The 27,397-nt window shown below is 42.5% G+C and overlaps 1 protein-coding gene across 6 annotated transcripts; it reads left to right on the top strand.

Annotated features, from left to right (window-relative positions):
- LOC131051673 (uncharacterized) lies at positions 1-27,397 on the top strand. 6 transcript variants are annotated; one of them, XM_057986260.2, is made up of 5 exons: positions 1-257; positions 346-546; positions 972-1,112; positions 26,952-26,987; positions 27,147-27,397. In XM_057986260.2, exons 1-4 carry the CDS (start codon positions 147-149, stop codon positions 26,985-26,987), a joined length of 489 nt encoding a protein of 162 aa, XP_057842243.1. In that variant the 5' UTR covers positions 1-146; the 3' UTR covers positions 27,147-27,397. The 6 variants fall into 6 exon arrangements, with proteins under 6 accessions (XP_057842243.1, XP_057842242.1, XP_057842241.1 ...); XM_057986259.2 differs by having other exon boundaries at positions 26,952-26,995; XM_057986258.2 differs by having other exon boundaries at positions 26,952-27,397.

The raw sequence follows: 27,397 nt of genomic DNA, 5'->3' as shown, positions 1-27,397 counted from the left end.
CAGAAAAACACAGCCTCAAAAGGTAGCACAAAATTAGATAAGGCTGGAGCTTCGAGGGCAGCTTACATATCTATTGAAAAGATTTGTAAAAGCAGAGGACAGGCTTTCAAATTTGAGCAGTTGCCCGGACATTTGAGATTGTGGGAATGCCTACGCTAAATCTGTCAACCAATGTACCTGTGGATGGGGTGGTGAGCTCAGACATCCTCAAAGACTGCAGCAAGACTGTGGCTAGGGTCATTGGCAAGCCTGAATCTGTAAGCTAACTCATTTCATACAAGTTTGCCTAGCTGCTCATATGAATATGAATCACGATGACAGATTCAGTTATGTTCTTGTGTTTAGTATGTGATGGTGTTGCTGAAAGGAGGAGTACCTATTTCATTCGGTGGTACTGAGGAACCAGCTGCATATGGCGAGCTTGTCTCCATTGGAGGGCTGGGTCCTTCTGTCAATGGAAAAATCAGTGCAGCCATTGCAGACATCCTCGAGTCCAAGCTCTCCGTCGACAAGTCAAGGTTTTATATCAAGTTTTATGACGTGCAGGTAACTACACAAATTCTGTAATTTCAAGACTTTGAAGCGCTATCCAATGGAATACATAATATATTTGTTCTGGGAGACAAGCAAACTGGATTCTCGTAATGGCTGTGTTTAGTTCTGCAATGTTTTCTCATGATTTTTTGCAAGACTGGATATTGGTCCTTCCCAGACAAGGCCACACAATTGTGTTTTTGGCACTAGGGCAAATTCTACACACAGCACATGCCCTAAAACAAGAGTTTTGTGTGGTTCACTGTTTCCCACCAGGGTTCCATTCTGATATAAATGCACGAGATTGAGCGTGAGAATAACTATCTGTTAGACCTTGTCATCTAAAGTTCAAAGGAAAAACAGTAATTCATGCAGTCGCTAAAGGGTTTTTATCACCGACAGCTTCCTAATCAACAAAAAAACGTCTATTTTTGTAGGTTTTGAATAGCCCTACTAGTTGCACAAACTCATACTCACATTTGGGAAGCTCTTCAAATAAGCAAGCCTGTAGTTTGCAAATTCTGACAAGTTTCTTCGGAATCGTCAACAGAGCCCATCACCAAACGAGCGAAAACACTGTAAGTACCGCCAATATGAATAAACACATTAGCAGAAATAAGTTTGTACGAGCCTCTGCTTATATGACACACACCACACTGGGATGCAACTATGAAAAGCATTATTCTCTCCTTTAATGCTCTCAATATCCTATCACGATGAAACTCGCAAAGTGTAGATGACCTGCCCATGGTTCCTCTGGTTATTTAACATGTAACCTGGGAAAATCTGATATTTTATTTTTTTATCAATTGGCAAATGTACTTCCCAACTTTCCACCATTCCTGAGCTTTTTGCTTGCTATTAAAGTTTTAACTTAAGGACGATATGGTAGTCATGCAAAAAGAACAAAGAAATTAAGCACATCTGGAAAATGAATGAAGTACGAGGGATGAAAAACAGGTTGTGTGATGACATGTAGAGATTCTGCTTTAGAGAGTAATTCCATATGTTTAAATCAGATCATTCGCGTTGTAATGGAGAAGTTTAGGATCGAAGACAGATTTGTTTGAAGGTTGCCTATAGTTTTCAAGCACCAGGAAATGTGAGGCAGGAGGGAAGAGGGAGTTTCAACACCTCCTCTTTTGGCCCAAAGTTGTTTAAGGCTACGATAAGTCTGAGTTGCAACTTTCTTACAAGGCTCCTGAACAGACAGAATCAGATCTACGTTACCCGGGGACGCGTCCCCGGCTTTCTTTTCAGGCGTCCTGGGGACAGGAGACTCCTAGGAGATGTCCTCATAAATTCTGCATATTGACAGTGAATTTTGACAATGAATTCTATAAGCAATTTGACTTTGACTCTCAATTTAACACAAATTTGGCATAAGAACTCTGCTAGTTCTTATATGTTAAGGTTCTATAATGTATATGTGCATGCATATGTATATTTTAAATTTCCCTATAGATTTTAATTTTCCCTATTTTTATATAGCCGTCCCCTTTGCTGTCCCCTAGCCGTCCCCAAAATTGGCAAAAAAAAATCAGTGTCCCGGAAACACGTACCCCCGTTTCCTACCATCCCGGTCCCAGAAACTCGGGGTAACATACCTTCCAGAATCAATACACTAGACCAAATATCAGAAAACAGTCGTGATGCCAATTTCTATATTAAACTATTATGAGCATATTTTGCCAAGCTAAGGATGCTTTAGAGCACCCCTCCTATCCATATATGTGCATCAAATATATAGATACATTCCAAGATACTTCAAGGGTATTTGTCAGAAACTGTTAAACATCATATTTTTTTGGCTGTATCTAAATATGGCTCTGATACAGCAGTCCCCTTTTTCAGGCATTATTTTGATATGCACATTCATATCAGGGTTGTAGCCTACCAATTGTCTTAGTATATTGTTGTAAAAAACAATTCTTTTATTGTATCTGACCGCTAATCTACCATATCTACTTACTGATCGGAGTATGTGTTGTACACCTTGCAAACCCTAGGAACAATGTAATAATTTAAGTTTGTTGGTAAGCACTTATCTGCAAAATATTATTAGATTGAAGCAAAAAAAAGAACATAATTGCTTGGAAAATAGCTGCAAATATGCTTATATTCGTGATAAAAAAAAACATAATTGCTTGGAAAATAGCTGCAAATATGCTTATATTCATGAATTTGGAAAAATATCGTAGGCCTATTCAAGGGGGCAACCTCCTTAAGAGCAAATCTCCAATACACAATATGATTCCAAAATGATTACAATACTAATATATAACCTTCACAAAAAGTTACTTATGAAGTATGTTTAGTCCTTATTGTAAGGTTGGTAAAACTCACAGATAACACAGTGTTTTCCACACGTACCAATTATTCATGTACCAATACATTCATATGTTACAGCATAAGTAATAACGATAACAATAAACAACTAGACCAGAAGAGTTATATCTTTATTGATTGATCTGAATATCTCCATACATAATCTCCCTTGCTGAGGTTCCATCTAAACAATATATAGACCCGACGGTTGGCCAAGTTGCCAACCGTCACCAACTCCCAACTACCCGACGGGAACCTCTTGGCGACAACCATAACCATAAACACAACATAAACACACTTATAAATATTATTCTTGCTAACATACGCTATTTACCCCTAACATTAGCCCCCCCCAAAACGTAGTTGTCTTCTAGACGACTAAGACAATAAGAGCTGAAATATAAAACATAACTAGGACCGAGAAGAGGGAGGAGGCGTCCCTGTAGTGGCCGTAGGAGGAGGTTGTTGTCCGGCGTGAATTTTCAGGTTCTTTTCTGCCAGCAGCTGCCGTTCCCGTGCTTTCTTTACCATGTGAGCAGCTTCCAATAGCTTCTTATCTTTTTGTTCTAACTGAGAGGTAAGCTCGGCCACTTTGGCTGCTAGTACCTGCGCCTCCTCCTGCATGCTGCAACGGGCCTCATGGGTGGTCATCTTCATTTCCAACTCCTTCTGCAGGTTTCATTCCACTGTAGCTAACTGTGCATGCTTCTTGCCTTCCTCCTCCAGTTTTGTTATGTACAGCTGTTGAGCTTCTTGCTCCACCTGGTGCTGCCGCATCTGCAAGTACACATCCCAGAAGGCCCTCTCCATGCTACAAAAGGTGGTGCCTGTGCCTCCCACCAGGTGCTTGTGAGTCCAATTTTGAATCATCTCTGGCGTGCTATGGTCCGGCCACCCTTGCCGCTCGAAGTGGCACGCGAACTCGTCCGTACACCCCGTAGTCATGAAGTGACACAGCTGTGTAGCGTCGGCTGAATTGCCGACCTCCATCTGTCCAGTAAGCTGTGCCATGCTGCGTGCAACATCGGAGAGCCCCTGTAGCTCTCCCAAGAATCGCCGGAGTGAGCCTGTTGGATCACTTGGATCCGGTGGAGTGATGAGGAGCCCTGCTAGTGATCCCTCTGGTCCACTGCTCTATTGGCCCTGCCTGTCACTCCTTGGGTTCTGATGCTCTCGATCAATGGGTCTCCCTCCGTCCAGGTCTGAGATAGTAATATCTTTGTCCGGAGTCATGCGCGCCCCAATGGCCATGTTATGTGGTGCAGGGGAGGGGGGAAGGTGTGGGGCGAGTGTGAACTGCCCTAGCCATCCATCCAGCAAGGCGTCTATATCTTCGTCCGTGAGAGTATCCAGTGCTGTCACTGCCTCCAGGTCATCCTCAGTCATCCATATATTCCCTGTCTCCTTCCCTGCTGGAGCCGTACTAGTACCTGCTGGGTCGTACCAGTAACGGATGGAACAGTACCAGTGCATGTACATGTTGGTACCTGCTGGTATCGTACCAGTTGGAACCGTACCAGTACTTGCCAATGTTGTACTAGTACATGTTGGTACCGTACTGTTGACGTGTATTTTGTACACTGCCTAACACAGAATAAAATACCCAAGGGTACCTTATCCTCTCTTGAATAAAGCCTCTGATTGCTGAAGATATCGCGAAAAAGGATCAATCAGGATGACTCCAAGGTTCTTGTATGTAGGGTCTCTACGTGTGGATAAGCTCTTTGTGGTATGATGTGATTTGCTGGAATCACAAGGGGACTTACATTTGATGCCCGAACTTCTGATTTGCCTTTGAATATTGCTGGAACACAGGATCTTACTGCCTTAGATTTGAAAAATGGAAAAAAAGATGAGGGCGAAGAGAGGATCTAATCCTAGTACTAAGAATGTAGGAGCAATGATTGATTTTTGATGAAACTCTAACTAGGTCTTGTTTTGACATCGCAGGACCATCTCCACAAGGCTAGTGCGATCTTCGAAGGGAAGCTTTATGATGTTCAAATCATCACTGCAGGCATAGACACCATCAAGTTGATGCATATCAATGAAGAAGCGACAATTGAAGTTAAGCTTAAGCTGAATGATTCCAGTTGACTACGCAAGGCAAGTCTGCAATCAACAAACTGCTAGTAGTATGGATATACGAATTTCACCATCAATCAAGCATATTTCTTCCACTCATCTAATAACATGAAATCAAATATGAGAAGTATAAAGACCATGCAAATTGTCGAATCGACCCATAAATTTCACCATTTCTTCAATGAAGTTACAAGTCTTTTACAACAACATCTTGGCAACAATCTTTGCCTTCTCTCTCTACTCTACTCTAATTGCTATTCTATCAACTATATTCTAACTCTTCCAACTATTCTATTCTCTCTAATTCCTAATGCCCTTACAAAATGAAATGCCAGGGCTTATATAGTGCCCTCAATACAATTCGATGGCTTAGATCAATTCGAGATCAATGGCCAAGATTCAACAATGAAAACCCTAATTAGGGTTTGTTACAACCATTACATAACATTTAATGCTTGACCAATGATAAAATTGTATTGCTTGGACACATGTCCTCTCTAGAAAAATCGACCAATGGATAGCCGGGGTAGGTACATCGGAGTTTGTGCCACCTTCCATGAGTTAGGTACATTGAATCTGGAAATGCTGAGGTGGACCACACTGACTGGAGAAGTGATGACAACCCTTGTTCTGACTTCTTGCGTCCTTGATTTGCAGGATGATGATGTACCTCGCCTTGAAACGCTGGATTGGAGGAGGCCGCCCTTGTCCTTGCTTGATTGTCCTTGAGGAGACCGTCCTTGATCTGGCTTGATTTTCCTTGAGGAGAATCTTCCGACTTGCAGATCCTTCGAGCTTGGAGTCGCCATCTTGATACCTACACAACATTTCAAAATTAGTAATATATTTTGCAACGTGGAAATATAGACTAGAAAGAGGATTTAAGTTTTAAATTAGGAAACCTCATGATAAATCTTTGAATTATCATTTCCTAAATTTACTAAGCCACTTGAGATTGAAAATTCAAAATTCAAAATTGAGACTAGGAGAATCTCGCCATACCTCCACTTGGGAATTAACTCTAAGAAAAGATGCAAAATTAAGCAAGTTTGCTAGGCAAAATGTGGATCAAAGTCTTCAAAATGTGCTTCTTCTATCAACTTCACCACTTCTAGCCTTCAACGTCTTGAGGAAAATTCGCTCCACCTCTAGCCTTCAACTCGCACTCCTTTATTGCTCCTTCAAAATCGCACTTGGACAAATGATTGAAAGATGGATTAACATGCTCAACACACCCCTCTTATATAGGCGCTCATCTTGACAATTGCCCCTAGGCCGACTTGGAAAATAGGCCCAAAAAACAAATAAAATTTAATAAAAGAGGGGGCCGACCTTGCAAAACAATACCCCAAGCGCTCCCCTTTTTTTTAAAATTTAATTTAATAATTAATTAATTTAAATGCCTTTGTAGTTAATAATTTCGATTTTTAAAAGGCTAAATAAATTAATTAAATACCTTATGCGCTATTTTTAAATGCCAATTTAATTTTTTTAAATATCTCAAGGTTTCATCGAAATTGGCATTTAATGTGTCATAGATGATATTGGCGCCTAGGCATGGCAAGATAATGGACATCAACAAGATCGCTCTGGTCCCTGGGAGAGGGACAGGAGCGCCCTTCATTTTGGCCTTGTTTTTCTTGTTTTTCACGTTCAGAGTCATGTCTTAGACGTCCAAAATAGCATTTTAATGGGGAATCTTGAGCTTAATTCGTCCCTTTTGTGGAAGGAGTGCGCTTTAAAGTACTTTCGCCCTGGTCCCTTGGTGAGGGACAGGAGCGAACTTGCCCTTTTCCTTGGGTCTTTGTCTCTTTAATCACCAATTTATATCGCAAGGCAGGTAACAATGTTATCTATTCATTCCATGCATACTTTACTCGTCCTTTACAATGCAAATTTGATATTTGAGTGAATATCGCCCTGGTCCCTTGGTGAGGGACAGGAGCGAACCTTTGTTCCTTGTGCTCATCCTTGTTTATATTAACTTGCAACTGTCTTCACGGTGTAAAATGATGTTCCTTACTCCCTTTTGAACACTTGAAATGTGAGTGGCAACTTAAACTTGGACACACTTGAACATTTCGCTCTGGTCCCTTGGAGAGGGACAGGAGCGAACTTCATTTTCTAGGCTCAATCACACTTTGCCCATGTTTAAAATTATCTTCAACGGACATGTTGTGCCCCCTTTCACTCATCCTTGACATGTAATTTGCTTCATCTTGGCGAGAGATTTGTCTAAGGAAGAAATCGCTCTGGTCCCTGGGAGAGGGACAGGAGCGCCTAGGACAATATGGGCTTCACTTGGCGTTTTTGCAATCTTCAAATTATCTTCAACGGATTCGTTACGCCTCCTTTGCTTGCCTCAAACTTAACACTTACTTGATCTTCGCCCAAAACCTGTCTTATAGGGAAAATCGCTCTGGTCTCTGAGAGAGGGACGGGAGCTATCACTTTAAATTCGCCCTGGTCCCTGGCAAAGGGACAGGAGCGATTTTGCTTCTAGGGTCAATTTTCCTCATGATTGCGCTTTCAAGTTATATTCAACTGATAAAATGTATCTCCTTTGATCTTCTCAATTCGCAAAATCGTTCAAATCTTTCAAGGGCAAGGCAATTTTGGATTTCAAGCTCCGGTCCTTCAGTGAGGGACAGGAGCGATTTTTGTCCTCCAGGCCCAAATGCTTCACTTTTCACCATGAAATGTCTTTGTTAGGGAAGATATCATCCTGCTTCATGCTATGAATAAAAGTTAATGTCCAAACAAAGTCTAAAAATGTGCATATGAATAAAATCGCTCTGGTCCCTCAGTGAGGGACAGGAGCGAATTTGACCTTCTAGGCAAAAACTTCATCATTTCATTGCTTTTGATCAAGTCTGGATGCTCTATCATGCTCATTTCGTCCTTCACCATGCCTTTGATGTCTCAATTCGTCCAAACAAGGTCAGGAATGGCTCAAATAAGTATTATCGCCCTGGTCCCTTGGTGAGGGACAGGAGCGCTTCGCCTTGGTCCTCCTGGGAGGGACAGGAGCGAAATTCGCTCTGGATCCTCAGTGAAGGACAGGAGCGAAATTTGACTTTTCGAACTCTCTATCAGGATAACTTTTATGGAATATAACATTTAAGTATATACTTTAAGTTATATTCCATATATACTTTCAGGGTGTTTGAGAGTGGTTTCAGACCTCCAGGAGTTATATTGCAAAATCTAGTTTTTTGAGGTTTTTCAGTTTCCAGACTTAGTCAAATTTCAGGATCAGGACATTCCAGACTTAGCCAAATTTCAGGATCAGGACTTTCAGACTTAGCCAAATTTTCAGGACATTCCAGTCTTAGCCAAATTTCAGGATCAAGACTTTCAGACTTAGCCAAATTTTTAGGACCTGCTATCCTATTGATCTCCCCGACAGCACTCAAAATGCAAAGGCTAACTAACAAAACCCTAAAAGACCTAGAAAACAAACCCTAAAAAGCAAAAAACATGGGTCCCCATTTGCAATGGGGTGATGTGTGAAAACGTCACAACACGTACCAAGGTCTGTCGTACCAGTGTCTGTCGTACCCTCCGTGGTTTCTGTTGCAAGTACGGCCAAGTTGATCTGTGGTAGTGATACTCGCCGTTGTGTTGGTGGTTCCCCTTCGTTGATTTTTCGGAACAACATCCCTACTGGTCATACGTCTCCCATGGGGCTGGCCACCGTAAGCGCTTCCTGTGGTACCAAGTGTGTCGAGGATAATTTCGAAGGTGTGAACTTTACCCTTGTACTTTTCCATTGGGCCCGTAACCCTCCATGTTGTTCCTCCTCTTCTTGCTGTTGCGACTTTGTTTCCCCTTCCTCCTCTACAGCTGTGTCCTGCCAGATGGGACCCCTCATCACCACTTTCCTGCTCCTCAGTCTCTTTCACCTCCTCCTCCGAACCCTCTGCGCTGCTGACATCCTCGACCTCGATGGATGCATCTAGTTTTCTTCTTTTTTTGGTCGGCTGCGCGGCATCACCTAGTGTGTCCAGGTGGATATAATAGTACATAGTGGGTTTGTTCGGCTCCACCTGTTTGCGTGGTTCAAATGTTCCCCATATTTTCGGTGGTACTTGCAGGCGTACGACGTATAGGAATAAGCTGATAGCATGATGGCACATGTAGAACGTCTTGTGTTCCAATCTCAGAAAATCATGGGTTCGTTCTGCCAGGAGTTGCCCCCAGTTGTACACCTTCCCACATTTAATCCCATTCATTAATCCTATCATCCAAACAACTATGTCAGATGCACAGCTAGCTCCAGTAAGGCGGCTTTTGGCCAGGTCCATTAACATCCTCCATTCTCCTGGTGCGATAAACGCACGCTTCATTCCTCTGCCATCAGCCCAGGCACTCTTCCATTGTTCCTCCGTGAGATCATCTCTGCAAACCAAATCCATCAACCATTTCTTTTTTTCCTTGGTGAGTTTTTTGGTTGGTTTGGCCACAGATGCCCCTTTCTCGGGTATACCAAATACCCTCCTGAAATCCTCTGGTTTAAACGAAACTCGCACTGTGCACCCTTGAAACTAAATGACTGAAGCTCATTCTTGTGGGTTGTATCTGGATACCATGGTTCGTAGAACTAGCTCGAAATCCTTAATGCTGAATGTGGGCATTTGGATGGCGTGGTCGATTTGGGCCCTCCTGAGAGAATCCTTTGTTACATGGTCCAAAGGGGTTTCTTCCCACCAGGTACGACATTCACTGCCAGTCACACTCTCAAATGCTACATTCTCCGCCGTGATTCCCTCTGAATCCTTCTGCACTTTTGACCTGTTCTTGGCTTTCTTACTACTGGCTGGCTCTATGGCAGTCATGGCTGCACTGCAATTGCCTTGTTTTGTTCTCCTTCCCCTGCCCCGTCCTTGGTCGTTATTATAACCGTCGGACAGTGTGCTTCGCCAATTTGTACAACCCATTGCACTACCTGCAGCCTTCTCACCGTACAGATCCCGTAGTGTGCTTTGCCTCTTGCTTCTTATACCTGCCTGGTGCCTACGTGTACGGACTATTGCGTGTTGTTCTTTGTACAGTACTTGTTTCCATGTGCGTACGACTTCCTTCTTCCCTGCGTCAACCGCCGAACATTGCTGTACCCATTTCTTAGCTGACCGTACGGTATGTGTTGCACTCCGTACGGAATATGGCACTGAAGTTGTCTGTTGTACGAAATTCTTAGCTGACCATACGGTATGTGTTGCACTCCGTACGGACTATGGCGCTGAAGTTGTTTGTCGCACGGAATACTTAACTTGGGTACCCACCGTATGAGCCAAGTACGACCACCGTACGCCACGTGCCTTCCCTCGAGATGCTCCCCATACACTGTACGTCATATGGGTTATTCGATGGTATGCTCTCCTTCGTCACGTCTGTACGCGTAGGTCGTATGCCATACGGTGTCGACTTCTGGCTCTCCTGCTTCCCAGCTCGTGCAATCCGTACGCCGTAAGGATTTATCACTGTTTCTCCGCCCCCCTTTACGTTCGTACGGTTAGTCCATATGGTGTACGGACTGAATTTCCTTCCTTTGGTCAGCCGTACGGTTACCTGTCTTCGTCCTCTCGATTCCGCCTGGCTGCCGGGTTCACTTCGCTGCCTTCCCTGCTCTGTGTACAATTGGGCCTTTTGGAGGTTTTTATAATCACTTATCCTTGTCAGGGTTAGGGTTAGGTGCAAATGTTTTATTAACTTAATATGAAATAAATGCCTTTTTAGCAGTCTTAATTTTTCCATAGTTATTTTGCTTATTTTTGCCTGGCATTTCAATTTTTTAATACTCGCTAACTTTGATTTTTTTTCTTTCTCCTTGTATTTCTCTTCCTCACCCTTTAGTACCCCCTTCTTTAACAGTCGTTTTACTTCCTTTATTTGGTAGAGCTTTTTAAATATCAGTCCCTGTACCTTTAGTTTACCAATGTATCCCTTGGTCAGGTTGTGCCTTCTAATTGGTCTTCTGGGATCCATTGGCCAGTTTATTACGTCTACCCCCGTTGCTAAACGATCTTTCTGCCCCCTTTGTTTTCTCCTTGTTGGCCAGATACTATGTTTCCTTTTCACCTTCTTCACCGTTCCTTTGTTCCATGTCCTGTCTTCCTTCCATTTCTTGTTTGGTTCTTGTTCGGTGTCCTCATCCCCACTGTTATTCCTCTTGATTTCCGAGCGATCGTTTTGCGTCTTCATTCTTATCTCTGAGTCGTGCAACCACATACAGACGTGTGGGAGTCTCCTGTAACATTCTTGTGCACAACATGTCCCTACGTACTCCAGGTCCCATATCTTGTCCACTAACGGAGCAGGTCCCAGACCCTTGTATCGGTCGTCAATGTAGCGATCCCCGTACTGTTGGTACCATTTTACTTTCTCTCCATCAACCTCCAGTGGCCTCATGGGGTTAGGGATCACCCGGTACAATGAATTAGGTCCGGCTTTTGCCTCGCCTGACTGGGAGGCGATGACGAATAGATCTTCTGTTTTCAGCACTATTTTTAAACAAGGACCTAGTGTTGCCCCATATACCTCTAAGTCAAGTTCCTTCTCTAGGTCTACCAGTTCCTCCTTTTATTTGTGTTCTCCGCTCTCCTCCGGGCTTCCGCTTCTTCATCAATATCATATGCTACGTACCCTTCCCGAAGTCCTTCGTATGGGGCCTGCTTCCTCCAATGTCTTGAAACCCGCACCCACACAGCTGGGTCCCCAAAATACGCATTCGTGAGGTGCTTGTGGATCCTGGGAACCGCCACACCTTCCACCCTTTTCGGTACAAGTCGTTCTTCCATGGCCGCCAAAGGCTTCGCCCAGTCGTCATCTCTCTGGTAGGGTTCTCCTTTTACCATTGGGTCTTCTTCGACTACCTTGCTCTGGCCAATGGTCCAGTGCCCTCTGGTGGCATATCCTAGCATGTTAATCTCAATCACAGGTTTATTCCGTTCTTTGTAGATTTTTAGCTTGGAACCGTTCACTAGGTCTCTGATCGAATTGTTGTCCAAAGTCAAAAGCTTTACTGCCCCGTTCCTACCGACCTCTCTGATCTTATAGGGTCCGAGCCAACGAACCTTGAACTTCCCTAGTCGAAGTTCGTTCCGGCCGTTATACTTCAAAACTAACTGCCCCGATCGGAAGTTGGCCCGCTGTTGATGCTGGTCATGCCAATGCTTCCGTCGGCATTGCGCCACCTCCGTCGCCCATTGTGCCATCAGTCTTCGTTCATCCAGTTTTATCAGGCCACCAAGCCTTGCATTCAAGCTCTCTTCTCCCCGAGTCTGTTATCCACCGCCACCCAAAGGCTTGGTATGGTGTACTCAGCTGGTACTACTGCCTCCTGCCCGTACATGAGTTGGAATGGGGTATGCCCGGTAGTGACTTTGTATGTTGTACGGTACGCCCATAGCACGACTAGTAGTCTTTCCTCCCAGTCTTCCTGTTCCACCCCACATGATTTGTAGATTATTGATACCAACACCTTGTTGGTTGCTTTTGCCTGTCCATTAGCTCGAGGATAGTACAGACTAGATAGGTTATGGAATATTTTAAATTCTACAGTCATGGTACGAAATACTTGATTGACAAAGTGCACTCCCCTATCATTGGTGATTTGAAGGGGTATCCCGTACCTTGTGACAATCTGTTCGTACAAGAACCGTACCGTACTCAGAGCCGTGTTGTCCGGCAAGGCCCTAGCTTCTCCCCACTTGGTGAGGTATTACGTGGCTACTACAATATATTTACACCTGTGCATGTTACTTGGCTTCAAAGGTCCCACAAAGTCCAGACCCCACCGTTCGAATAACTCCTACGACTGCGAAGGAAAGAGAGGCATGAAGTCCCTCTTGAGTGGTTTTCCCGCCCGTTGGCAAGTGTCACACCCAGTCACCCACTCTCAAGCGTCGATGTGTAGAGTTGGCCACCATAGACCAGCCAGAAGCACTTTCTTGGCAGTTGCATCTAGTCCCATATGTCCGCTTGCTAACCCATCGTGTGCCTCCTTCAACACACCGCGAATTTCCTCCTCCATGACACTCCTCAAGATTTGGTCGGGACCCATTTTATATAGAAGCCCATTAATTAGTTGGAAGGTCTTGCTCTTCAGCGCCAACTTCCTCCGTTCCCCTGAAGGCATCTCTCTTGGAAATGTGGAGGTAGATAGGTACTGGCCTATCTTTTCATACCAGGCTGGTAGTATTGCAATTTGGAACAAGTGTGCATCTGGAAAGTCTTCGTTCACTCCCTCGGCTGGTTCCCCTGATCTGATCCTTGATAGTTGATCGGCTATTACATGGGACTTTTTTGGCTGTACGATAATGGTGAAGGTGAATCCCTGCAAGAGTAGTAGCCATCGACTTACCCTACCCTGGATGATTGGTTTATTTATCAGGTACATTAGTGCCTGATGGTCCACATAAAATGTGAACGGTGTCACCAACAGGTAGTGCCAGAACTTCTGTACTGCGTACACCATCCCTAGTGCCTCTCGCTCCGTTGTGTTGTAGTTTCGTTCAGCCCTTGACAGGAGTCGGCTTACGAAAAAGACGGAAAGGTCCAGTCCTTGCGCCCCTACTTGCGCGAGGGTAGCACCAATTGCAAAGTTGGAGGCATCGACGTGTACGTGAAACTCTTTGTTCCAGTCCGGGTATACCAATATCAGTGCACTCACCAGCCGATCTTTCAATTCTTTGAAGGCTTCTTCCTGCTCTGTACCCCACACGAACGGCTCTCCCTTCCTTGTCAGCTTATCTAAGGGCCAGGAAACCTGCGCAAAGCCTTTGATGAATCTTCGGTAGTAGCCGACATGGCCCAGGAATGATTTCACCCCTATCACATTTGTTGGGCTCTCCATGTTGACAATCACTCCTATCTTGTCCGGGTCTGTCTTCAGACCTTCCTTACAAACGATGTGGCCCAGAAGCTTCCCTTGTGGTACCATAAACCTTCATTTCCTTGGGTTTAGGGCTAGCCTAGCCTTCTGACACCTTTCCATGCACTCTCCCAAAACCTTCAAATGGGTGTCTTGATCGCTAAAAATCGACCAGTCATCCAGGAATGCCTTGAAGTTTCCTACGAACATCTTGTCAAAAATGTGCAAAATTATTCTCTGAAAGGTTGCAGGTGCATTTCATAGTCCGAAGGGCATGCGATTATAGGCGTACACCCCTTCCTCCACCACGAGTGTGGTCTTCAGCTTGTCTTCTTCCGCGATACTTATCTGGTTGTACTTGGAGAATCCATCCAGGAATGTGTATATCTCATGCCCGGCGACTTCTAGGATGTTGTCAGTGAATGGGATCGGAAATGGATCCTTGATGGTTACCGCGTTCAGGTACCTGAAGTCTATGCATATCCTTATCTGATTAGCTTCCTTCTTAAGAGAGATGACTATTGAGGAAACCCAGTCACTAGTTTCCACTTTGAATATGATCCCTGCTTCTAGCATTTTATTGATCTCCTCATTTACTTTGGCTGCGTAGTTTTTGTTCATCTTGTACGGCCTCCTTCATACCGGTTGGGCTCCTGGTACGAGGGTTATGCGATGTACGCATAGCTCCGGCGATACCACCTTCAAGTCCTTGTAAGTCCAGGCAAAGACATCCTTATATTCCAGGAATATCTTGAAGGCTGCTGCCTTCAACACAGGGTTCCAGTCATCCCCTACAAGTATCATCTGGGGTTCTTCCTCATTGCCGAGATTAAGCTTCTTCACATCTCTTTCCTCGTACTTGATGGGTTTATCTCGTTCAAACTGGTGAGCTGGCGTATCGTCCATCCGCGCCATTCCCTCCTGGTACCTACCATACTGCAGGGGAAGTGACTGTTCTTCCATACCGCCACTTGATTCCCCTATTTCACATATTTGCAGCATGTGACACTCCGGGTGGAAGACCTCATAGTCCTCCATTTGCCAATGAAAGAGTCCGGCCAGTGAACTAGTTCCATCTTCGAAACATCCGTCCAGTTCCAACACTCCTTCCTCGTTGGGCCCTTTCCCTCCTCTGTCTCCTTCAGAACCCCACTCCCATCTATTTGAATCTTCTGAGTCGGAGTCGGATGACGCGAGCTCTTCACTGACGGACTGGTTCCTTAGATCGATTACATGCTTATAACCGTCACTCTCAATTGAGAGTGTATTCTTCTTCCAGTTATGATTGGCTCTGGCCATGATCAGCCATCCCCTTCCCAGGAGGGCGTCGTATGTTTTTCTTTCTAGTGGGATGACTACGAAATCCAGAAGGAATTGCTGCGTCCCGATTACCATCTTTTGTGCCATGAGGGTATCGAGGGGTTTGATACCGTGTTGGTCTGCCCCGACCAGGTGGAATGTTGGTGGCCAGAGCGTAGGCTTGCCAAGGCTTCTCCAAGTTTCCTCCGGTAGTACGTTGACTCCGGACCCACCATCCACAATGGTGTTCGTGAGCTTTTGTCCCATTATATCCATCTCTACTACTATCGGTTTCCATCCAACGCTTACCGTGAGTAGCATAGGGTTCATGGCGTCCGTACCAAGTCCCTTCACTGGGTCCGTACTACATGGTTTCATCATCGTTTGGTGTTCCTTGCTGAGGGTGGTGTCCCCGGTTGCATTTGTCAGGGCCATCCTCAATTGTGGCATGGTTTGCAGAAGGTCGGATACCCGTACGGGTATTGTGGTCTGTAACATCTACTTAGTGATAGTTTTCTCTGGTCCTGACCGGAGTGGTGTACTGGCAGCCAAGTGCGAGGCCCTCCGCTCTTCTGCCATCGCCTGCTCAATATCCGCCCTGGCTTCCTGAAGCCTTTCCTTTTCCGTGCGAGGGTCAAGATACATGGCTTTCTTGGTTTGCAATCTTGTGATTGCCAATACGTCTTCTCCCGGTCCTTCCACGTCCAGCATATTCACCCCTTTTTGTTTTGGACAATCTATGTCCTCGTGATTTCCTAGGCCGCACCATCTGCACAACAAACTTCCTACATCACCCCCGTTTTGGCATTCCTGCGCAAAGTGACCCCATTCGTTGCACTTCCTGCATTGAATCATGGGTCACCCCTTCGCGTTGTATTGAATTCTACTCCTTGGTGTGTTATTATTGGATTTATTGTTACCCCCGCCGATTGTTTCTGTACCCTCCAGGGGAGGCGTCAGAGTTTGCTGTTGGATTCGGAGGTGTCGCCGGCGGTGTGGCTTGGTCGGGTTGGGCGTAGAGCACTTGTGTGCTAGTGCTTTCAAGTTGTACGGGCATTCCTTAGTGGAATGTCCCATTACTTGGCAGATATCACAGAAAACTTTGCGGGGACAACTTCCTTTAGCGTGTCCTTCAGTCTTGCAGTCGGTGTACCATAGTTCTTTTCCTTCCTTGCCACTTTCCTTGTCACCCTTTAATTCCTTCATCATCCTCATCATATCCTTCAGGAGTGCTTGCACGGTTTTGGACCCCCATCGCTGTCTTCATCCGTACTGTCACCGTCGCTCACCCGTCACTTCCCCCGAGATGTCTTGTTTTCACTTTCAATATCCATCGCGCGGTTGTACTCTTTGTCATACGAGGGCGGAGGGACCACTTTTATTGTCCGTCTGAGGGATGGTACCAATCCTTCCACAAACCACCGCTTCTTGAGGCCATCAGTCGGCTGGTTCTCCATTTTGTTAAGTAGTTCCCTTAGCCTTCTGTTATATGCGCGCGTACTTTCATTTTTCCCTTGTTTGGTGTTGTAAATCTCCGCCACAATTTCGTTGTCGTCCCGTAGGAATTTGTCCCGTAGGAATTTGAACTCCTCTTCGAAAGCCTTCTTCAGATTGCTCCAGGACGTTTTATACTGGGTATCCAGGTCCGTATACCAGTCAATTGCTATTCTTCATAGAGTGGCTAGAAACGCCTTCAACCAGTAATCCCGATTGTCCTGGCCATTTGCCTCCCAAATGGTCACGCATGTCTTACAATGCCATACAGGGTCCTCAGACCCGTTGCCCATGAATTTTGGAAGCTTTTGTTTCTCTGGGGTGTGTGCCATTGTTCTTGCCTGGATGGTTTTATGTAGTGCTTGGAAATGACTATATGCCGGGAAGGTATTATGTGTCCGGGAGGTACCGTACGCTCTTGGTCTGGTTGGGTCCTTGTCCGCAGGGCTTTGGTCACCCTCGCTCCTATAGTCCCTCCTTCTCGGGGTTTCTGGATCTGACCCTCCTATTTTGATACCCTCTGACAAGGACAAATTCCTAATGCCAGCCCTCGGTCCTATACTCCCTCCTTCTCGAGCTTTCTGGATTTGACCCTCCTATTTCGATACCCTCTGACAAGGACAAATTCCTAATGCCAGATAATGTTGCTTCAAAAATAGTGGCAATCTCTTCGTGCAGGTCTCGTACCGCCTCCTCTCCTTGTTCAGAATATTCTGATGGGTTGCTTTGCGACTTGGCTTCGAAATCCTCTTCACTTGACGTCGAGTGTGGGGCCTGGTCGGCGAGATCTTCCTCCGCTATGTTTGGGAGTGGCAAGTTCCTTGCAACCTCAACCAACTCCTTCCACGTACACGGCCTTTGTCTCTCCCGACTACGACTCCAATTCACACTCCGACTTTTGCTGCATTTCTCCAGGCTCTTCGAGTCAGTAACCTCCCATAACCGTCGTCTTTGGTCGGCCTGTTCTTTTATGCGGAGGGATCTCCGCATAGTTCCCTCGTCTACTCCTTCGGTGGCAGTGGTACGTTTGTCTTTGTTTGGCAGTAGGGGCATCAAGTGCCAGAGGTACGGCGTCGACTAGCCTCCCTCTCCTCTTCCTCCCTCTGGCTCCGCTCCTCATACCTTCAGATTACTTGTTGCCGATGGAGTTCTTGTGCAGTTTCCTCCCTTCGGTCTTGAAGTGCAATCAGATTTCTGGCGAGTAACCTTGGAATACTTCCGAGCAGGTCAAAGACGGGAGTGCTGACGGTGAGTTCACCACATACCGTGCCTTTCGAGACGGCTCTCTCCCGAGCCTCTCTCTGCATGTACTGCGTGACCGACACGTCCCACAACTCTACCAAGTCTGTCGTCAACTGATCCTCTCATGCCTCTTCCGTGGTACTCTCTTCGTGCGTGTCGCTGTCCACGACAATTAATTGCTGGTTGAATGGCTGACCCATTAATTCCTTCCGCTTGCCGCCATAGTTATCTCCAGGTTTGTTCAGGCAACGGCGCCAAAATGTTTAGTCCTTATTGTAAGGTTGGTAAAACTCACAGATAACACAATTTTTTCCACACATACCAATTATTCATGTACCAATACATTCATATGTCACAGCATAAGTATTAACGATAACAATAAACAACTAGATCAGAAGAGTTATATCTTTATTGATTGATTTGAATATCTCCATACATAGTCTCCCTTGCCGAGGTTCCATCTAAACAATATATAGACCCGACGGTTGGCCACATTGCCAACCATCACCAACTCCCAACTACCCGATGAGAACCTCTCGACGACAACCATAACCATAAACACAACTTAAACACACTTATAAATATTATTCTTGCTAACATACGTTATTTACCCCTAACAAAGTACAACCCATGAGGGACAAATGCACACAACCTAATATTAACTAAACTATGGTTATTACTACGCTCATAATAATAATAGAAGTTTAGGATGTAAGGGTCCGAAAACTTGTAATGTGTGTGCAATATTTGGGTCATCATGGAATGGGGTGTTGGTCTTGTAGGAATTCATTCGATTCCTTGAATGACATTCAACGTTACTTGGAAGTTATATTATGACATGTGTAACAGCATATTGATGAAGGGGGGTTACATAGCAAAATAGGAGGAGCCTCTTTGATTGGCTGAATATGGTCACGTATAAGAAGGATTTCAGAGTAATTAGTGCTAAAATGTAGAGCACTTGGAAGTTACATACGACCCCTCTGTTTTGAGGAGTCACTATTTTCCATAGGGAGTTACATGCTATGTTGGGAGGAGCTATTCATGGAAAGGGGCTCATGAGTCTAAGTTGGATCATTTTGACTTGGAGTTGACTCATGGTTTTGAGCCTATGGTCTCTTTGATCTCCTTGTTCTATATGTTGGAGGCTTGGGATGAAGATTATATGTAACTTTATTCTAGGTATATGCATCTAGGATGACTCTAGAAGATAGTTGAGGATCTTCATTGATAGAACTAAGACTTATTGTGATGTAAATTTATTCATTTGATTAATACAGTTCGAATGTGCTATTGTCTCTTGGTTTTTTCTTGTATGGGTATCCCAGAGTAAACATTGTGCCATATGTAGTTATGCTATTGAAACTTGTCTAGGTCTTGTAGTTCTTCACATTATCTCTCATAGGATTAACGTAGTTTCCTTTCATTTGGTATTAGAGTTTATATTCGTGGGAAGAGGCTATTGTGACCTTGTTAATTTTTTTGATCGGTAAAGGCAAAGCCATAATTATATTGATTATGTAGAATTTACAAAGCTAAGATAGCAAATAGATTTTTAGCAGAATTCAAAATGGAAGCATCAAAATTCCTTTAGTAGAGGAGAAGGAATGCAACCAGGCAGTCCATGGAAGGCATAAGGAGTCCTTCCTAATTAACATATGTAAGTCTGAGGATTCCCTTTTAATAAAAAACTTAAAGTCTAACTGGCAGAAGCTTGCTGCCCTATTAACAGAGATTATGCTGATAAAAACAAATACCCGCTCGAGAGTCAAAACAGTAAGCTTTAAAGTAGCTAAAGGGGACCTAGCTTGCACTTTCCTTGTGGGCTTCAGATGGCAGATGCTCCTTCCTCGCACGCCCACGGCCAAGTCCGGGCCCGCGACAACCCCTGCTAGCGCCACCCCTGCATGCTTGTTCCATTTGAGGGTTTTCATCTTCTGGTTTCAGAGGCAGAATGCCGTTGAGTCTTGCAAACTGAATAAGGTCATCCTCTCTGCCCGGGTCATCTGAATTATCTCCCAAGAACCGCCATTTAAGGTAGCCAAGACCAACTATCGCAAAAACGCGATGCCTATCCAAGTCTTTTCCTTTCAGGTCGAGCAGGAAAGGATAATAGTTAATTAGTTCTCCATGAGCATTGAAAAGGATTCTATAACCTGGCCGAGGAGCCCCAGAGTCATGAATTGCCTTGTTTAGAATTTCTTGGAGCTCTTGGGTGACCTCCTCTGGAAAAATCTTCTTGGTGAGAGTCCAAATTGCCTGCTTGGCAAATTTTAGGTCTAGCAGAGAGGCGACAAACCTTGAGGAGATACTGGTGTTATCTCGAGGATACTCGTCTCTGTTTAGGTGTCTGCTACCCAAGATCATCTTGACTGCCAATATGAGAGGGAAATCCGAGTAGAGGAGGCGCTTGATCCTCAAGTCTGAAATTTTCTTGAATGAAACTTGGCGCGTCGACGCCGAGAGGGAAATTGGAGTGTCTGCTCCAAAACAGGAGATGGGTCTGGGATACACACTCATAATGAAACCAAAAGGGGGCTCGGTCGACATGGATGGCAATGTAGGCTATCAAACAAGAAGGAGAAATCTGGATTCTGAGAGTAATTAGCAAGAGGATGAGAATGAGAACAAAATGCAGAAAACTAATGCGAAGAAGAAGGCTAGCACACTCTTTAACGCCGAATGATGAGGGACGGATATGCAATAAATTTGCCAGCAAAGGTGGCGAGGGATGTTTGTCCTTGGCATGCCAAATCTCCCGTTCAAGCCACGCAAACCATAAGTTGATTTGACAGTTTGGCAGCTATATCTCGTTAGGAGGATCGGAGAAAGCTTAGGACATGACTGCAGCTTGGATGATGTGATTAAATGCGGGCCCACTCTCCCCAAAATAGGTAAGATTAAATTTGAATTGAAATAACTGTTAAACTTAGCCACCAAGGTTAAATTTAATGTTTGCCCAGGTAGCGAAATGTTAAGTAGCTTCTGCATATTCCTGAGGAGACTCTCACATCTGAATAAAAAACCTCTGGGACCCTTGCCTGTCAAGTGCGATGATCTGCATGAATAACAGGCAGATTACCCTAATCCTAACTGTAGAGATAGGTTCCTTGAGCAGCTAATTTCGAGAGAACATCTGCCTCTGAGTTTGCTTCTTTGTAGATGTGCTTAGCTTCATAGTTTTCAATCCTGTCCAGGCTTGCAATTATGCTTTCTAGAATTCCCTGCAATCTCCAATTTGGAGTGTTTTTCCTCTTGATGGCATTTATTGCTATCTCTGAGTCACCCTCCACTAAGATGTTATTAAAACCATGTTTTATGCAATCTATCAGTCCAAATTGCAAAGCTTTGAACTCTGCGATGTTGTTTGTGTCTGGGGGGGTCGGCTTTGCCATTTTCCCAAGAGTTGCTCCTGTATGATCTTTGATTACATATCCTATGCCTGAAGGGCCCGGGTTGCCTCTAGAGGCGCCATCAAAATTTAGTTTTATCCAGCCAGGCTTTGGAGGAGACTAGATAGCGGTCTTTCTCATATTGTCTTTTTGCCCAAAAGAGGGAGGAATCCTGATTCCATGCCAGTTTTTCCTAATGCTTTCATCCCAAGATGAGAAAACTTTAGGTGGTCCCAAAGAAAAGGCTATCTTACAGTTAACTGAATCCACAATAACCGATTCAATTGAGTTCAAGATTGTTTCTATTCTTCTGGATTTGTTGTCAAATAGCCTACAATTCCTCTCCTTCCAAATTTCCCAAACTAAACTTGAAGGGGATACTTCCATGATTGTGACCTTGTTATTAATCTTTATTTGAGTGGGAGCTTTATTTAGGGTTTTGAGAAAGTTCCAGGCTGACTAGAACTAAGAACCATAGCCATGTAAAGATGGCATCTAAAAATCACATGGACAAATAGAAGAAACCATTGTTGTTTGTGGCCAGTAACCAAACAAGAAGCTTGAGCAGTTATAATAAATTTGTGGTTTCTTGTTTCAACCATTTGACAATTATGGATGCAAATTTGTTATGATTTTTGGTGTTGCTTCAGTAATTATATTTAGTGCACTATTTGGAATAAGCATTATTTATTTTTTGATCACCATTTCAATTTGATTTCTTGTTTCAATGAATTGCTTGGACTCGTTCCTCATAAGTTTGCAAAGAAGATCATACTTTGGGCCTATCTATTGTTGGTAGTGTGGGAGATTACAATTTTGTTTTCACAGCGTGGGAGATTACTATTTTGTTTTGGCATTAGAATTGTTTGGACCAATATTTTTTGTTTGCATGGGTGAAGAAAAGGACGTCCACCTATGGACTTTGTGGTGCCATTTCATTTGATAACAAATCGCTTCAGAAAGCTAGATAAGCCATGGTCGAATAGACCAGTAAAGTTTTGTTTTTAAAACCCTACACAGTTTCACATTTATCTCTTTGTGAATTTGGTTCACTATATGTTGGTGATCCGATTGAGCTATGACAGACCTAAGAAAAGAATACATTTTTCCACTCTTTATTTCCAAGGCTCACGATTTCGAAACCATGGGTACAGGGGGTGAAGATGGTGGTTGTGGTCAAGGTCATTTGCCATATTGGATTGAATGTTAAAGTTATATAGGTTTGAGTGAAAGAAATACATAATATTGCAGGGTGCAACAACTAAGCACACTTTACCAAGACCTATTTGCAATCTTTGACAATCAGGGTGGAAGAATTGAGATTAAGGAGGACTGATACAAACAATGTTTGCATCAGCTCCTTCTCCTTGAAGATTTTAGGAATTGAGTCCATTGACATGTGACCAATATAAATAATTTGAAACCAGGGTAATTGATGAAGAGCATTGAGAGTTGAGAACCTTACAAAAGATCTCAGGCATGACATCAAGTGGCATCTTTGTTTAGATTTGGTCAAACAGTTACAATGGCAGGAAACTTTTATAAGAGGGAATATATTTCTCCAATTAGAAATTTGTTTTGTAAAAGGATGGGTTATCAGTGGAAACTCACATCTAAAGAAAAAATTCCATTGAAGGAAGGGCAAACATAAAAGTTTCTATGCTAGCAATAAAGGGGGCTTGTTGGGAAATAGTGCATAATATAGGTTAATAATTAATAGATAATAAAGAATAATTTAACATAATACTTTTAATTTATTAATTGGTGTTAGTTATGTGGTGGTTGGGGTAGTTAGAAGGAAGAAAGGCTTTTACACTGGCATTGTAATGTAATTATTTGGTTTTTGAAGATGTTTCATCAATTTAATAATTTGTGTATTAGAGCCTTGAGTTCTTGTGTCGCAATTTCAATATTTGAGCACTTATTTGCTACTAGGGAGGACTTGATTTGAGTAGGACAATGGATATACATGGATTCATTAATGTAGATTGAGTAGGTGATGTGGATAATAGGAGGTCTAGCAGTGGTTATGCCTTTAATGTGTTTAATGGTTCAGTGAGCTGGATGTGCAAGAGACAGGTTGTGGTTGGTCTTTCAACTATAGAAGCTAAGTACATGGCAGCTACTCATGCTCATAAGTAGGTAGTTTCACTATAAAGTTTGTGCTTAGATGTTGGCTTGAAACAGGATACAATGTAGATTGATTGTGATAGTTAGAGTGGCATTAACTTGGGCCAAGAAGACAACTTTTTATGTATGGACAAGGAACATTGATGTGCAGTAACATTTTGTTTATGAGATGGTGGACAGAAGTAGGATGATTGAGAAGGTGGATGGATCTTAAATGAATGCTGCAAATTCATTGACGATCTATTGAGCACAGAGAAGTACAGATCGTGCTGGTTAGCTATGGACATTTCTGCCCCTAGCTGTTAGTCTATCATGTTGGAACCCCTTATGCTTTTGCAATCTTTACAACTAAGGGTGAGATTGTTAGGAATAAGTGTTATACATTTGGCAAATTCTAGGAACAATGTAATTTTTTTTGTCGTGTGTTGTTATATGTGTGCTCTTGTGGAATAGAGGGGGTTATAGAGACTAGTAGGAGCATCTTTGACTAGCTAAATATAGCTGCATCTAGATTTGGGAAGATTATTCTAAATGCAGCCTTGCATCCAACAACAACTTTTATGTCTCTATATGATGCCACTCTCTTGGGCAAATAAAGTATCTCTGTGCCATATTATTTAGGAGGCAATGTAAATGCATGAATGTGCAAGGGTTTGGTCATCTTGTTCTACAATTAACAATGATCCTTTTCACCCATTTAATAAATGCTTTTGTTGGATCGTTCTCCTTGGTTGCTATTTGTGCTTTTTTTTTTAAATCATGGAGTCCATACCATAATGTATTTTCCTCAGCATAGTTGATCCATATTAGCAAACCTATTCATAGGCTTAGTGAAACTCAAGATATAATTTGCATGAGTCCACCAATCATCATCCAAGATCAATAATTTGACCATTTGGGTTCTTTCTAAATTTGATTGCCTCCACACATTTCAAAGGTTGCTAATAACCATGGCACTCAATGACATTGGTACCTTCACTAGTCGTCTCATGATGATTGTGTGTGGGGCCAATCTAGTCTCACCAACTTAATATAGTATTTAAAAAAATAAAAATGTAGAGGATTTCATATAATTAAAATTTTGTTGCAAACTTCAAGTAAATTAAAAATATAATGAAAGTCACAAACTTACTTTCAACAACTTCAACTTGGACAAGGCTTGAAGATGCCTTGTGAAAATTGAAAAACGATGGTTTGTCATGAATGTCTAAATCTCTTCAATCTTGATGTACATTTCTTTCACCCACTCTATCTCTACGCCAATCTTTTGCATCACCAAGTTGAGTAATAAACAATGCATGGTGTCCGAAAAATGTGCCCATATCTTGTCTCCACTAATAAACTTGCCACCTTGCAACTTTTGGTGCCGTCTGTAATGGCTCAACAATGTTTTTAGCATTCACCATTTCAATGAACTCTTACAAATCCTTTGTTGTACTTGCAAGTTTGCAACTACGCAGTGAAGATATGGTACAAGCATATATCGTAGATTGTGAATGCATTTCTACCAAACCTATGAGGATAAGTATGGAGCATGATCAGCACCAAACACAACCCATATCCAATCTTAAATTACAGTTCAGTCATCTTCACTCTTAAGACTTGATTCAGTTTACTCATGTTTGACCATCCTCTATCAGGAGAGAAATGTGAACTAGGGAAGAAGAGATATATTGACGCACTGGCAGATTTACTATAGACCCATGGGCAGTACTTCTTCGTTAGTTTTTACTTAGTGTCTGGAACTAGGAGGGAAATATGCCACACTTAGATTTTCTATGGATCTTGGAAAGAAATATGCCACACTTAGATTTTCTATGGATCTTGGAAAGAAATATATCCTACCAGTTGCTACATTATTGGGGAGAATAGATGTTATTTTACCACAGGCATATAGGAGAAATATAGCCCTCTGTTAGATTTGCTAGATAGGGGAGAAGATATAAACTTTTGGAGGATTTAGTAAGAGCTAGGGGAGAAAGATATGATATCTCATTGGCAGATTTCTTCCTCATCTCAGATAAAATAGAGAATAACTCATTGATAAATTTGAAATTTCTTATAGACATAGGAGAAAGATACAATAACCAAAGAGGAGATTTACTGCAAACCTGTGGAGGAACAGATAATATTCCAATATTCCATTGGGAGATCAACTACGGATCTAGGGGAGACTAGTATAATATCTTCCATTGGGTTTACCAAAGATGCAAGGGAGAAGAGATTATAATGGTATTAAGAATAGAAGTCAAATGGCAGCACTATTCTACATTCTGTAACTAAGACATAGCAGAAAGTTCTTAGTGACCAGCATAGATGGAATTATTAAGACATAGATTTGGAATATTTTATTATTATGGTTACATCTCTATACAGCAATTGATAATTTGATACCGCCTCAAGTCAAGAAAAAGGAATGAAAGGATAAGATGCCACTTATGGGACAAAAAACTTTTGTATGACCATGGCAGGTTATTTATAATTGAATTGCGAATAAAGAAAAATGATCATGCAAGCAAAATATTCATCAAAAAGGCTTTTTTATTGGCATTTTAATATTAGTGTTACAAGGATTAATGGTGTGTCACCAATTCACTTATCGTGTGCAAATACAACTATAGGGTGCTGATGTCGAAGACAATTATCTGATGTTTTTGACATTGGTTGATACATATAAATTTAACTTTAATTCACTGAATTAGCATATGTTTTGCTATTTTTGTACTCACAGTTGTACTGGTGAAATTCTTGTTGATGAATTAAAAAAAGGCAATGAATTATTTTTCCCCCTTTTTTTAAGTCTAATAAAAATACCTATTGGTTGGCTTTCCCCTTAACAAATTGAGCGCTTGCCAAAACTGGGTAATTAGCAGTTTTTCCGGTGTTGTTAAATGAGTTTCGGTTACAAATAGCTTATGAATTTACAGCTAGAGACCGTGTTTTGCTGTTTGGTTAAATTCTTGTCAAGATGTTTTTTTTTCTGAATAAATAACAGGCGATGAATTTATTTTTTCCTATGTAAGGGTCTAATAAAATACTTATTCGTTGGTTTTGCCTTTAACAGATCAAGCACTTGCCAGAACTGGTTAATGATTAGTTCTGGTGTTGTTAAACAGTGAGTTTTTAGAGACTCATAGCTAAAGACTCAGTTACTGGCCCACTTGATGAATCAAATTATCAAACTTTCAAATTTATTCTGATTGCTTAGATCTATATGCGAAGAACTTTATCTCATACTTCTTAAAGATCCTATTTTAATTAGTGGTTCTATGTTGTAGTTCGCAGCGATCCTAATTAATTTTCCCATTATTTGTGAATCTAATAAAAATACGCATTAGTTGGTTCTCCTTAACAGATTTATCACTTGCCAGAACTGGATGACTATCAGGTTTGGTCTTGTTAAATGGGTTTGTTTATAGATTCACAGCTAGAAACTTGTTTATTGATCTACTTGTATCAAATTATAAAATATTGAAATGCAGGCATAATGCTTAGATCTACATGTGTAGAACGTCATCTCTTACCTCTTAAAGGTCCTTTTATAATTCATGGTTTTATGTCGTAATTGGCAGGGATCCTACTTTGGTTTCAGAGGCTCTACATTTTAGGTTTGAAGGCCATAGTTATTATCATTTTTATTTCACATCTTGAAGGAGGATATAATAAATGATTGTAAATCAAATGTATGTAGTGTTGAGAATTTTGTAGATAGTTTATCATTCCAGATCTTCTATTGATTTTTGGTGACTAATTTCTGTGTGGAGCAGAGGGATTGTTCTAAGAATTCCAGAAAATCTAAAGTTAGAGGTGCAGCAAGGTTAATCTGGACTGGATATTGAGTGCAAGTTTTGGCTCATTAACAGCCAAATTATTACTAGGATTAATGCCATAAACACCTTTTTTGGTCAATTAATATTTCTGCACTATGCTCTTATTGTAATTATTTTGATCAATAAGTCACATTCTATATTGTTCTAATAAATCTAAGATTTAAATCAGAAAGCTTTCTTATTTTGCA

The sequence above is a fragment of the Cryptomeria japonica genome, chromosome 10 (genome assembly GCF_030272615.1).
Source record: "Cryptomeria japonica chromosome 10, Sugi_1.0, whole genome shotgun sequence".
NCBI classification, from domain to species: domain Eukaryota; kingdom Viridiplantae; phylum Streptophyta; class Pinopsida; order Cupressales; family Cupressaceae; genus Cryptomeria; species Cryptomeria japonica.
This window is presented reverse-complemented; position numbering and strand designations above follow the sequence as displayed.